General features: G+C 44.9%; 1 protein-coding gene across 3 annotated transcripts in view; it reads right to left on the bottom strand.

Annotated features, from left to right (window-relative positions):
• The window catches only part of ano3 (anoctamin 3), a 167,725-nt gene that overhangs the window by 12,054 nt on the left and 141,125 nt on the right, over positions 1 to 14,546 (bottom strand). For all 3 annotated transcript variants that reach the window (XM_067437075.1, XM_067437077.1, XM_067437076.1), the window contains 2 exons: positions 11,548 to 11,605; positions 11,095 to 11,192 (listed from right to left, as the gene is read on the bottom strand). In XM_067437075.1, coding sequence (XP_067293176.1) covers positions 11,095 to 11,192; positions 11,548 to 11,605 — 156 coding nt within the window. The remainder of the gene's footprint in view (positions 1 to 11,094; positions 11,193 to 11,547; positions 11,606 to 14,546) is intronic.

Consider the following 14,546-nt stretch of genomic DNA (forward strand, 5'->3'; position numbering starts at 1 on the left):
ACCTCTACCTGTAGTTCGTGAAACGTCAATGAGTCCAAAGCCCGCTGGTGTCAGCTGATTAAAAAGAAAACCATCGTCCTGTTTGTGCCATGTTTCCGTGATGAAAAACAAGTCCAGCTCCTTGTCCATAATAAAATCCGCCAGTAACAGAGCTTTGTTGTTCACAGAGCGCGCGTTCAGTAACGCGGCTTTTAAAGAGCTTGTAGACACCACCGCATCACAGAGATGCCGCTCGTACGGCAGAGAAGAAAAGTTAGTTAGATCAGCCCCGGAGGATGGCGGTCTTGTAGTCCTTCGTCGGTAGTTCAAAACTGGGATGGAGGATGACGAGGAAAAGATGTAGCTTCGTCCTGTGCTCCGATGAATATACCGCTTGGGCCGCAATAATCCAGCCCTGTCACAGCGGTCGTAGGAGTCCCCCGACAGATAGTAATTCCGCTTCAGGGATAAGAGCTGGCGAGAGGTGTACTGTAAGACCATGTTCATTAAAGCCTCGTCTGCACCAGCTCCCAATGAGCCTATCTGTGAGTCCACAGAGCCGATAGAAAGCAACCAGGCCAACACCAAGAAAAACTTGCCGGCCAACATGAAAGCACGCTGCATCACTACGGAGAGAGAGGAGCGGCAGCCAGAACGCGCCAGCGTACCCTACTCACCCCCAGCGGCCAAAATAATTGTCTTCAATACTAGCCTTCAATACTAAGATGGTGGAAAATAAAAATACGCTTATTCATAACGGCTCGAAACTTTGTTTTGAAATAGACCCATCACTACATAAGTCTTTGTTTTTATTTTTTTTGTGCACAAAAACTATTCTGGTGTCTTCATTAAATGATTGTAGAGCCGCTGTAGTGAGATGGGCTTTGTAACGACGTCTTTAGTGCCTTTATGGGTCTTGAGAGAGGAAATGACATTGGTGTCAATGAAGGCCTTTCTGAGCCATCGGATTTCAACACTAATATCTTCATCTGTGTGTGAAGATGAACGGAGGTGTGACGGGTGTCGAAACGACATGAGGGTGAGGAATTAATGACAGAATTTTCATTTTTGGGTGAACTAACCCTTTAATATATTATGCAAGAACTTTTTTGTAATTTACACTTTTACGACACCATACGACACTAATGAGAAGAAATTAGTGAATAATAATACATTTTTCAGTGAACAGTATTGGTAATGTAATACTACAGTATTGGTAATGTAAACTAATGTCCCTCATCATGTTTTCTAGTTCCCTTTCGGGGAACTCGAGCTGCGTCGAAACGCTGTGAGAACGCCTCTGCGTTAATGCGTCGTGAAGCGCCTGTAGAACCATTCCATCGGAAAAAAGATCGATCGTCGGCGTGATGACGTCATCGACCGGAAGCTATAAAACGTCCGTGAAAACAAACAGGAACTAGCTTCTGTGCCTTCAGTAAGCGATCTGTGTGAACCTGTCTGTCTATTTGGTGTTTTTGTCTGTCTATTGAAAGAGTTTTTCCACCCTTTGTTAAATATTCCATATATTTTACAAAAAAGAGAAAATAAAATAGATAGAGAAATGGCGAGCGAAAGCAGTAACTTTAAGAGGTGTGTTCATCCCTGCCCACGCTACATCACGAGTGGGGATACACACTCTCTTTGTGTTGCCTGCTTGGGAGCGCAGCATGCCCAGGCAGCCCTCGAGGGGGCTGCTTGCGAGCACTGTGAGCGTATGCCACTGAGAACGCTGCGCTCCCGCCGGGCACTCTTCGAGGAGGGTGCCTCGGCTCGTGTTCCCCGCGGCTCTGGTCCCGCTGCTGCCGAGGCAGAGCGGAGGCTGCAGTCGTGGGGTTCACAATTGGATGTTGCGGAGGGGTTTGAGACGGGCGCTGCCTTATCTCTGCCCTCACCCGCTCCATCCAGCGGTTCTTCTCGGGGCTTGGAAGCACGCATTGCGGTTTCTTCCCCCCCGAGAGAGCCGCCGGTGCTCCAACTATCCAGCTCCGAGGAGGTGGACGTTGAGAGCATCGCGACTGAAGATTCGCCACTTCAGTCTCCTGCGAGTGATGAGCTCGTTGAGGTTCTAGCGCGAGCCGTGGCCAGATTAAACATTGACTGGCCCGTAGAAAGATCTGAGGCAGGAAAGAGACGTTCTAGTAAATTAGACGAAAGATTCCTGCCCGCTCGCGCTTCAGAACCTCAGCGGCGGGGCCTGCCATTCTTCCATGATTTGCACACCGAGGTGGCAACATCATGGAGGAGACCGGCATCATACCGTGTGTTCAGCCCTCAGACTACGGTCTATAGTAACATCATGGGGCTGAAGCACTACGGCTATGGGGCGATGCCAAAGGTAGAAGAGACGCTTGCGAGCCATCTCTCGCCTTCCTCGGCATCGTCCCTAAAGGCCCCGACTTTGCCCACCAGACCATTGAAAACAACGTCGGCACTGGTGGGCAAAGCGTACTCGGCGGCAGGTCAGGCTGCTGCATGCCTTCACACCATGGCAATTATGCAGGCTTATCAGGCTGACCTGCTCAGGGATCTAGATGGACGCGATGAAGTGGGGGGTGACGTCATAAATGAGCTTAGAACAGCAGCTGATATAACTCTCCGGGCCACCAAAGAGACGGCCAGATGTGTTGGCCGCTCGATGGCAGCATTGGTGGCTACGGAGAGACATTTATGGCTCAACCCCACCGAAATCAAAGAGAGGGAGAAGAGCTTTCTGCTCGACGCGCCGCTGTCTCCTGGTGGCCTCTTCGGTGACGCAGTACACACTGTCACCGAGAGGTTCCAGGAGTCAAAGAAACAAGCTGCGGCGCTGAAGCAGTTTCTCCCTCTCCGAGTCCAGGTCCCTGGGGCTGCCGCTGACATCAGGCAGCCCAAGCCGAGTACGAGCTCAGCTCACAGGGCACAACAAAAGCAGAGCGTCGCCGCTCGGGCTCCCCCTCAGCGCGGGGACCAGGGGCGGCGCTCTCAGACGAAGCCTTCGAGGGGCAGGGCTGATCTGCGGACAGTCCTGATCGCCAAGAAGGCTTCGTCGAAGCGTTCCTGACGCCAGAAGCGTCAGGACGCTGAGGGTGGTTCCCCCCGTAGGGAAACGGTGCTTACCCCTGCCTACGGTACCCGTTTCCCTACGGCACCCTCGGGGGGCCGCGCTGCCAACCCTGCCGCAATGCCGGGGCGCAGTCGGTCTCCGCGGGCCACCCGAGGGTGGTCCGCACCCCCTTCGGGGGGTCCCCGAGCAGTCAAGTCAGTTGTTCCCTGCCGGTCCGCCGCTTCAGGGCACTGTGCTTGTTGCTCAAAATACACCAGAGGCCAGCCTCGAGAGGCTGGTTCCCTTAGTAGATTTTCTAGACGAATGGAAACGTCTATCAAATATATCTCAGTGGGTCCTGCAGATAGTAGAAAAGGGGTATGCCATTCAATTCAGAAGTCGGCCACCTCCTTTCTGCGGTGTCCTACCTACAGTGGTGGGCCCGGAGCAGGCTCTGGTAATGGCACAGGAAGTAGAGACACTCCTGCAAAAAGGGGCTATAGAGAGGGTTTCCCCTCCCAGCAGGGAGTCTGGCTTTTACAGCCGTTACTTCATCGTGCCGAAGAAGGATGGGGGCTTACGCCCGATATTAGATCTGCGGCTATTGAATCGCTCGGTGGCCAAGCTCAAATTCAAGATGCTTACACTCAGACAGATTGTAGCGCAGGTCAGATCGGAGGATTGGTTTGTCACCATAGACCTCAAAGATGCGTATTTTCATGTCTCCATCCGTCCACATCACAGGAAGTTCCTGAGGTTTGCCTTCGGGGGAGAGGCATACCAATATCGTGTACTTCCCTTCGGTCTAGCACTGTCACCCCGCACGTTCACCAAGTGTGTGGATGCAGCTCTGGCGCCGCTGCGTCTTCAGGGCATCCGCATACTGAACTACATCGACGACTGGCTGATTCTAGCGAATACAGAGCAGATGGCGGTTCAGCATCGAGATGCTGTTCTCGCCCATATGTCGAAGCTGGGGTTGAGGCTGAACGCCAAGAAGAGTGTGCTTTCTCCGGCTCAGAGAACCACTTTTCTAGGTGTGAACTGGGACTCGATAATTATGCGGGCGCAATTATCGCCAACACGCATAGCGTCGATCCTGGCAGCCGCCAAAGAACAGAAGCTAGGCCGAGCCGTCACTGTGAAACAGTTCCAGAAACTGTTAGGTCTCATGGCAGCAGCGTCCAACGTGATACCTCTTGGCCTACTGTACATGAGGCCACTGCAGTGGTGGCTCAAAACACAAGGGTTCTCCCCGAGGGGAAATCCGCTCCGCACGATCAAAGTCACGCGGCGATGCCTACGTGCTCTGGTCATGTGGAAAAACCCGGGGTTTTTATCTCAGGGTCCCGTGTTGGGGGCTCATGTTCGTCGCGTAACGCTAACGACAGACGCCTCCCTCACGGGCTGGGGGGCGACCATGAGTGGTCGCTCATCCCAGGGTCTATGGCAGGAACATCAGCGGCACTGGCACATAAATCGGCTGGAGATGCTCGCAGTGTTTCTTGCATTGAAACAGTTCCTGCCCGACCTCAGGGGCCACCACGTACTAGTCAGAACAGACAACACGTCCGTGGTGGCCTATATAAATCACCAGGGGGGTCTGAGGTCTCGTCCGTTGGACAAATTGGCACATCGGATCCTCCTGTGGGCCCAAGGGAAATTGCTGTCAATCAAGGCAGTATATATCCCGGGGGCCCTAAACCAGGAAGCAGACAACCTGTCGAGACAGGGGCCGAGGCCCGGGGAATGGAGACTCCACCCAGAGGTGGTGGAGCTCCTATGGAAGGTTTATGGGAAAGCAGAGATAGACCTGTTCGCTTCGGCAGAGAACTCTCACTGCCCGCGGTGGTTTTCTCTGACCCATCCGGCTCCGCTGGGGCTGGATGCCATGGTACAGGAGTGGCCGAGGCTGCCTCTGTACGCCTTCCCCCCGATTGTTCTGCTTCCAGGAGTTCTGGAGAGGGTACGCCGGGACGGGGCCCAGGTACTCCTAGTGGCCCCGAACTGGCCGACCCGAGTATGGTTTTCGGACCTGATATCTCTCCTGGAAGGCTCTCCGATGGAGATTCCGACCAGGAGGGATCTACTCTCTCAGGCGGGCGGGAGATTCCTGCACCCACGCCCGGAGATGTGGAAACTGTGGGCCTGGCCTCTGAGGGGGCTAGGCTCATAGAGGAGGGTCTCTCGGCCGAGGTCGTAGAGACCATCCTACACTCCAGAGCTCCGTCCACGAGGAAGCTGTACGCTTTGAAATGGAGACTTTTCTCAGCTTGGTGCAGAGAACGCCAGTGGGATCCAGTTAACTGCCCGGTTGGTACAGTGCTGGAGTTCCTGCAGGAAAGGTTCTCTGCAGGGTTGACCCCCTCCACACTTAAGGTGTACGTGGCGGCCTTGGGCGCTGTCCACGTCCCTTGCAGTGGAGTGTCTTTGGGAAGACACCCTCTAATTACACGCTTCCTTCGTGGCACATTAAGGTTGAGGCCAGTTATGCACTCGAGGGTCCCGGCATGGGACTTGGCCATTGTTTTGAGGGGCTTGTCCGGACCTCCGTTCGAACCTTTGGAGGAGGTTTCGGATAAGTTCCTCACCCTGAAAACTATCTTCCTTTTGGCCATTTCATCTCTTAAAAGGATAGGAGATATTCAGTCCCTGTCAGTAGGGCCCTCATGTCTAGAGTTCGCGCCTGGGATGGTGAAAGCATTTCTGCATCCCAGGCCGGGTTATGTCCCCAAGGTTCCTACGAGCCCACGGGGCCCCATCACTCTACAAGCCTTCTGTCCTCCTCCATTCTTGACGTCAGACCAGGAAAGATTAAATCTGCTGTGTCCGGTGAGGGCACTGGATACTTATGTCCACAGAGCTGCCCTGTGGAGAAAAACTGAACAATTGTTTGTTTGCTTCGGACCCCCTAAGAAGGGGGCTCCTGTATCCAAGCAGAGGATGAGCAAGTGGGTGGCCGAGGCCATTTCACTTGCTTATGAAGCTGCCGGGCAGCCATCTCCTTTGGCTGTCCGGGCACATTCTACCAGGGGTATGGCTGCTTCTAAAGCACTTTTGTCGGGGGCTTCCCTCCATGATATATGTAACGCGGCCGGATGGTCGTCTCCTTCTACCTTCGTCAGGTTCTACGAGCTAGACCTGGCATCTACAGTAGGGGCACAGGTTCTCTCGTAACCGTGTGCGCTTCGGTTTCACACATACGAGACACTTGGTCCTATGGCGATGTGGGTATAAGCGTTCTCACAGCGTTTCGACGCAGCTCGAGTTCCCCGAAAGGGAACGTCTCAGGTTACGTATGTAACCCTAGTTCCCTGAGGGAACGAGACGCTGCGTCGCTCTGCCATACTCCCGGCGTGTCCGTGATCACTTACTTCAGGCTTTATCAGAAGTTAGTTCCTGTTTGTTTTCACGGACGTTTTATAGCTTCCGGTCGATGACGTCATCACGCCGACGATCGATCTTTTTTCCGATGGAATGGTTCTACAGGCGCTTCACGACGCATTAACGCAGAGGCGTTCTCACAGCGTTTCGACGCAGCGTCTCGTTCCCTCAGGGAACTAGGGTTACATACGTAACCTGAGACGTTAAGTTCACTCTGCTGTCGTGGCTCTTTCTGATGAAGCATATATTTTACTCTGTACTGCAAGGTTGGCAAAATCAGTCAGCCGTGAACGCAGTGGACTTGAACTAAGGACAAACTCTCTCTTTGTATGTCTAGTGAAGCAAACACTTCCTATTTGGGATAATAATTGAGTAACAGACCTGTGTTCATACTCCCAATAACAATGCAAGATCTTATGAAATATGTGTATAATGCTATATTTAAAAAAATGAAACATTTAATATAAATAACTATAAAAAATAAGCATGCAAAATTATGAAAAAGGAACTTATACTACTACTGTTTTAGGTTTAGGGGATTAGATAAAATCAAACAAAATGCAATACGCCGGCTCCATTAGAGAGGGAAAGAGGTTTATCAAGAGTTTTTAAATAATTTGACATAAATATCTTCTAACTGTGAAATATGTTATATTTTATCTACACAATATACAATGCTGTCTGATTTATTATATGATAGTGAGATGCTGGATTGCATTATGTCTTCATAGTCCCGAATTGTGTCCCAAATTGACGCACTATACACATTATATACTCTATGAATGTAATCATCATGTAGTGTGCACATTTCATACGGTTATTGAGAGAGGAAATGACATTGGCCTTTCTGAGCCATGTTCTGAGCCTTTCTGATGTTATTTGTCAATCAACATCAGAGTTTGATTGCCCCTCCCTTTCCGCTGTGTAATTAAAATTGCGGCAGTTGAGTGCATTTTCTTCTAGTAATTTTCAGTGTGAATACACTACTAACACTATTTGGGCCTTATCATACACCCAGTGCAATGTGATGGCCGGCGTCAAGCAAGTCTTTTCCAGGTGTGTTAGGCGCATTGTTGATGTGTTGCTATTTTGAGGAACTGAAAACGACTGATCTTTGACCAACACAAATCTCCTCTAAAGTCAATAGTGCAGTATTTGTGTGTTATTTAGAGGGTGTGTTAGTAATGTGATCCTATTGGTGGTGCACAATTTTTTCAATATGCGATGTGCGGGACAAGGGGTAGAAATGCTGTGCGGTACAACGCAAAGCGGGACGGGGGGGGGGGGGGGGGTCACACAATCTGTGTATTACACACACAGGGATGCGCAGCAGCACACACATTTTAAATATGAAAATAAAAGGATTCCTCTCTGGAGAAGTGTTCAGTCTTTCTGCTCGCATGTAAAGAGCGAATCCGCCATGGTGCGAGCACAACTGGCTTTTAAAGGGAAAGGGAGATGAGACTCTGATTGGTTTATTGCATTTTACGCCCAAAACACACCCATGACTCATTAAGAGACGAGGGATGACCCTTTCGGACCATGGGCACGCTGACAATTTTTCCCATCATTAATCTAGCTAAAGTGGATTCTGACACGGCCTAAGTGCAGCTGACTAAATTAATGCAAAGTCAGACATTATCTTCCTGTCTAAATTGGTGATTAATTCCTAGAATAAGCCACAGACTTTATACCAGGGGCGTCTTTTTCGAGGAGGCAAGGGAGGCAGTGCCTTGTCCAAAAACTGGATGAGAAAATAATTCACAGTACAAAAAATGACATAAATGTTTTTTTTTTCTTCTTCTTTTTCATAAAATGTTTCTAAAGCGATGGAGGGTAATTGAGAATGAACGGAGAAAAGTCAGTTGAGAGGGGGAAGTGTCTCCATCACGCTATGATTAGCTATTACACTCCTCATGCAATTAATCCTTTTTGTGTTTCTTGTGTTTTCGAGGTATAATCTACAATTTACTATTCTGTCTTTAACATATTTCCCTAGTGCGTGACTGACATTTTACTATAAAGAATACAATAGTATGGATGTGCATGAATGAATCAAGATCTATTTGCTCAAAATGTGGCTTTTGATAGGGCGGTATAGTAGCCTGGGTGCCAGCCGAACTTAGCCCTGCCCACACATTTTTTAGGTCGGACGGTTCAGTCTGGCCTCGATCCATAGAGGAGTAATCATCTCTGAACAGAAACTTTTCGGACCAATGAAATCATCAGGGCGGGCTTTAGGCGATGACGGACAGATGATCAACAGTAACGTAATCATCACGTCATCAAAGGAGCTTGGGTTATATTTACTCGAATCCTAAACTTGTTTGGAGCTTGTTTGTATCTGCATTTACCTTCACTATTTCTCTCAGAAATGATGATCATGTTGGGTAAGTACTCTGTGTATCATTCAATTTTTTAATTTTTTTACAACACCAGCAAAGACCGTTTATTCCAGCGCGCGTGCAGACAGGGTTGCCAAGTTTTTACAACAAAACCCGCCAACTACTAGCCCTAAACAACGGCTTCTCCCGGGGGTTCTCCGGGGCGTTTGGGGGGTAAAATGTGTGTTATTTTGGCAAGGCTGCCTGCTAGAATTCGCACTCATGGGTCTACATATCACATAATAGTCACTTCAACCCACAGACATAGAAAACAACGGGCGAAAAAAATCACGGACTTGGCAACAGTGCAGTTGAGCTCTGGTGACATTTGACAACTACCGTAATGCGTCGCTATGTTGCTTTGAATGGTTGTAGGTCTGTCCAGTTGAGGTCTTTCCTGATTGGGTTGAAACACGCCCCATAATGACAGCCCATTGGAGCATCAGACTCATATTCTGACTAGAATTGAGTATGACCACGTCAGGCTAGCGGTATAGGCTAGGTCTAATATCACTGCCTTGTGTCCACTTTAACTGGCTGACAACGGGCTGATGCCAAATTACGGCTATGTTCATTGTCCTATTTGCCAAGTTTCCAAGATTCCATAAAGCCAAGTTCAAGGGTCCAGTATACCTGTAATATAACAACCTTACGTCAGCTTTAATGCATTCTCTGTGGTGGCTGTAAAACGTGCCATGGAATGGGCTGATGCCGCAATATGGCTGTGTGCATTGGGTTGATAAAAAGTGCTCAAATAGTTTGTCTAGAACGAGGAAGAATCCAGCTACTTATTCATTTGTCATTTTTGACACATAAGCCTCCCTTAATATCTAAAGTCTCCTTTATGCCCCCTTTTATATCTAAAGTCATAAAGGCCTTTATGGCTCTGCTTGCAATAAACGCTGTTAAAACTGAAAAAAACATTTCTTTGCCACCTGTGTTCAATCCAAGTGGTTTAATAAAGGAGGTTCAATTTTATGACATACAAAATTTACATTTTACTGTTCTAATGATTTTTTTATTGGACAATATAAATATAATTCCCTAATAAAATCCAAATTTGTACAATTTTTTACTGTACCAATGTTTTTTCATGAGCCATTAAACTTGGCATATGATAATGCCCATTTTGTGGCGTTATCTCTCGACCGTCACAGAGTTACACATATAGTAGACATAAGGCCTTGAAATATGACGCACTGCCCTAATAAAGCCATTTTTTAGCACTTTTTTTTTTTTTTTTTTTACTGTATTAGCCTTTTTTATGGACCCTTGAACATGGCAAACAGGACAATGCAAACAGCCATATTGAGCCTTCAGCCCATTCATGGCATGGTTTCTTCTGTCACAGAGATTGTTTTAAAGCGGCCATAAAAGCATAATATTAGAGGTATACTGTCCTAACGAAATTCTATAAACAATAATGTTGTAATGTTTATAATTTTTACTGTACCAATGTTTTTTCATGAACCATTAAATTTGGCATATGACAATTCACACTGGGTCCATTTCATGGCGAGATTTCTCAGCGTGAATTCATTATTCATTATATATTCATTATCATTAAATTAATTTAAGTGGCCATAATGTCTTGAAATATGATGCATTGCCCTAAAGAAAGCCACATTTTGAACACTTTTACTGTATCAGTCATAGAAAATGTTTGAAAGCATACATAAAACCGTAATATTAGAGGTATACTGGCCTAACTAAAGTTTTTTGAGCAAATAGATCTTTATTAATTCATGTGCATACTCATATTTTCTTCATAGTAAGATTTTACACACAATGGAAATATGCTATAGACAGTATACAAAAACAGAAATTGTGATACAGAAACACGTGATGTGAGCATGCAAAAAAAAAAAAAAATTATCCTGGGCACACATGAAAAGTTTTTTGTGCGTACGCAAAAAAGTATGTATATTTTTTATTTTGCAAATGTCCTTTTAGGGGTCCCGAAGATTTATACTAATGGCTGCAATTAATGTAAAATAGATTTCAAATATTATTAATCTGTTTTTCCTTCTTTTAATGTCTTAACCAAGCTAGCTATCTTAGGGGCCCCTTTCACCAAAAAGTGCATAGAGTATTCTGATATATTATATTAGATGAGTCATTTTGTGGCATAAGTACATATATTGCTTGAAATGAGTAAGTCATTTTGCTAGGTTAGTTTTTTTAGGATCTAGATGCACATAAATAAGAAGCAGCTTGAAATTCAGAACACAGAACTGTGAAAGGCATTTTCCCAATATTTTAATCCATTTAACAATCTTATCTGGGTGATTTAGGAGGCAGACCCCACGGATGCCACATACTCACGGGTATCCCAGCTCCATGAAGTTGTTCCAGATCTGTTTCAACACCATGATCACTCCCATTTGTAGGCATAAGTCGATCAGACAACCACTTGGATGGCACTAAGGGGAAAAAGCATAAACATTGGTTACTCCTGTGAAATAATATAAATTAAAAGAATAAAAGATTTGACTAGATCACTTTTAAAATTGTACTTAAGTCTATTCAAGCACACTTCTTTTTCACAAGCTTGGTTTGATTACATTAAATTATTTACACAGACAGTACACTAGTGTTACGAGCAGCCACAGTTGTTGTGCTAAGGCATTTATGAGGAACAATGCACTGAACAATAACCATTTTTATTTAAAATCTCATGGGAGTTGCATAACTGAGGCAGATATTTGATATGTTGATCATGCTGAAAGCAATAATAGCCAAGTGTGAGAGGACTCATTACAGCCTCATCTCTCTCACCTCTTCCATTCTCCACCGGTTAAACAGCTTATTATAGTCACCCGGCCTGCCAGCAAACCTGTGGAATACACACAAACACAATACACCAACATCACAATAACACATATAAGAAATTAGCTCCGAAATTCAATTAGACACTCTGTCATGGGGAGGTTTTTGTGTTTGCATGTGTGCTTCCGGCAACTGTGGAAAACGTTTCTGTATGCATTAGGCAAACGGCAGAATTATGAGTGGATTTATCTATGTTTTAATATGCTCCTGTTCATAGATAGATAATGATTTAATTTGATTGGTTACAGTCCCACTGTTATTATTTATTTTGAAAATAAGTCATATTCCTTATTAGAAAAAATCCTTATATAGAGCTCCGGAGGTTGACGTCACGCAGCCTAAGCGCCGCCATTTTGGTAGGCAGTCAGGGGAGCGGCTGTTGCATTGGTATCTATAACATAATTTAAAACCAGACTGATTAAACCTTACTATTTCAACATGATGGACAGCTTATGTGCACCAGGATGCCAGAACAAGTGGGAGAAAGCAAATGGGAAATAATTGTATTGTAGTAAGTTGTTGAATGTCGTGAATTTCAGTTTATTCTTCATTCTTAACTAACGTTAATTTTGCCTCACATAAATAATGATAAAAAAAAATCTTCAATGAAAAAAAAAAAAAGAAAGGCTATTTGAAACTAAATTAAGGATCAATAAATAAATACTGAAGAAAAAAAAAGAAATTACACTGATTGAGTATGAATGATTTTATTTTACATACACAACACGGACCTATGGATGCAGCGGCGCGCTGTTTTGGTTCGTGTTAACCTAACATAACGTTAATCTATTCACATTTCTATCATGTAAAACAAGAGCGTGATGCAGTTCAGTCCGCCTGCTGTTCTATCTGTAAATGTTACTCCTGATCGCAGGCTTCCGTGAATATTTAGTTTAAACATAGATTTAAGCTTCAACTAATTTTAAGTGCAACGCAAAAATATTGCATATAGCACTAGTGCATCAATGTTGTAACTTAGTGCCCATTTACGTCAAAACTAGGCTAGTTGTAACTTGCGCACAGCTGGTGCAACAGGTTTCCTGAGGGGAAAGCTCTCCGTTCCTTAACCGAGAGACGAGAAAAGCAGCCCGGGGGCAGTTTAGGGCTGGTCTAGGGCTGTGCCGGTGAACGCACCGGCGGTGGTCGGCCAAACATTTTTATTTTTTTGTATGTTAATGCTTTACGTGGATAGTATGACACGAGTGAAGTACAACGCTTTATGTACAGTATAAATCGATCTGGTCACCCAATTCTCCACGAATTTAACAATAGGCTTACAACATTTTATTCTACTGGACATGGAATCTCTTATTTATTTCCCCAAATCTTGAGAGACGTAAATTAAGTATCTCGTTCGGCATGAATGTTGTTTCCATGGCTGCGAGGTAACAATTGCGGACCTATTATTTATTTTGTAAATAAAGCGTTGTGCTTCACTCGTGTCATAATATTCACGTAAAACAGTATTCACACAAAAACTATTTATTTGGCCGACCCCTGCCGGTGCTACTCAGCCACCGCGGTGGCGGTTGTCATGTTCACCGGACACTGGCACAGCCCTAGACCACCACTGTGGTAAAAAAAAAAAAACTGCCACCGCCACCGTATGTTCTGTATGATCTATTAATTTTTTTCTGTGTACAAGTCTATGTCTTTTGAAATAAAGTGTGCAGTGAACTCCGTTGCCTTGAAACTCAAGCTGGCGCCAGCTGTTCTTGCCTGCCAAAATGGCGTCATAAACAGAATGGGTCACGTGACCTCCGGAGCTCTATAGGTGAAAATGCTCCTGGAAATCCATTGAAGGTGGTAAATATTGCCCCTTAATAAACACAACGGACCCAATTTATATTAGGTGGCCCTAACTACTGTGTACTAACATTGTAATTAATCATTTGATACAATGCACTTATTGTGTACATACATGTTTTTACATTGTACTTACATTTAAAAAAAATACCTGGATGTAATTACGTCTGTAATTAATTTCTGTAGTTACATTTATAATTACACTGCTGACCCTTCCTTTACACCTAAACCTGCTCTTAAACTGACCCATATCACCACACCTGTCCCTAACTCTACCCGTATCCCAGCTCAATATCAGCAAAGGTGTTTTGCAATACAATTTGAACACAGTAAGTACATTGTACTTATTTTTTGATGTAAGTACATAGTACTTAAGGCCACCTAATATAAAGTGGGGCCAACACAACTTATTTTCTTTCACAGCTGTGAACTGACCACCTTGTACAATATGAATAATGATGTCTCTGTAAGTCAGCTGTCAACAGCAGGCCTAACCCAGCCATGGTACCAGCACAAAAACACACTCAGCAAAACGTCAAGTCAAGTCAAGTCAACTTTATTTATACAGCGCTTTGACAATGACGATTATTTCAAAGCAACTTCCCAGTGTTAAACAGGACAATATTGCAACATAATTTGATTCGGCTGTTCAAACGTTCTGGAGAAAACGGTGATGTTATCAGCTTATTTTAATTTGTCATAGAGAGACAGTGTTGGCAGATCTGTATTATAGTTTATACATTTAAATAAGACCTAATAAATTCATTTGATTTGGATATTTAGTTGAATAACTTACATCGAAATCTTAGTGTCCCCAACTGAGCAAGCCGACTGAGCACTTCATCTAATCGCTGTTATCAACAAAAATTTTAAAATATCGAATGTCATTTTTTTTGTCAATATTGCACACACACTAATAATTTTTCATAATTAATCATTCAGTTCTTAAAAAGTCTTAAAAAACCTTAAAAAAAAGCCTACTTTAAAAAATGTGCAGCAACCCTGTTTTTACGATTTAGTACAGTCAAAAAAATCACCTTTCATATAAAATGGGACCAAAATAACAGATCTTAATTGGTATAGTCAGCAGCAACATCAAGTAAAACAAGCACTGAATAATACATCAACTAGTTCAAGAGTTG

Source organism: Pseudorasbora parva, chromosome 25 (assembly GCF_024679245.1).
Source record: "Pseudorasbora parva isolate DD20220531a chromosome 25, ASM2467924v1, whole genome shotgun sequence".
NCBI classification, from domain to species: domain Eukaryota; kingdom Metazoa; phylum Chordata; class Actinopteri; order Cypriniformes; family Gobionidae; genus Pseudorasbora; species Pseudorasbora parva.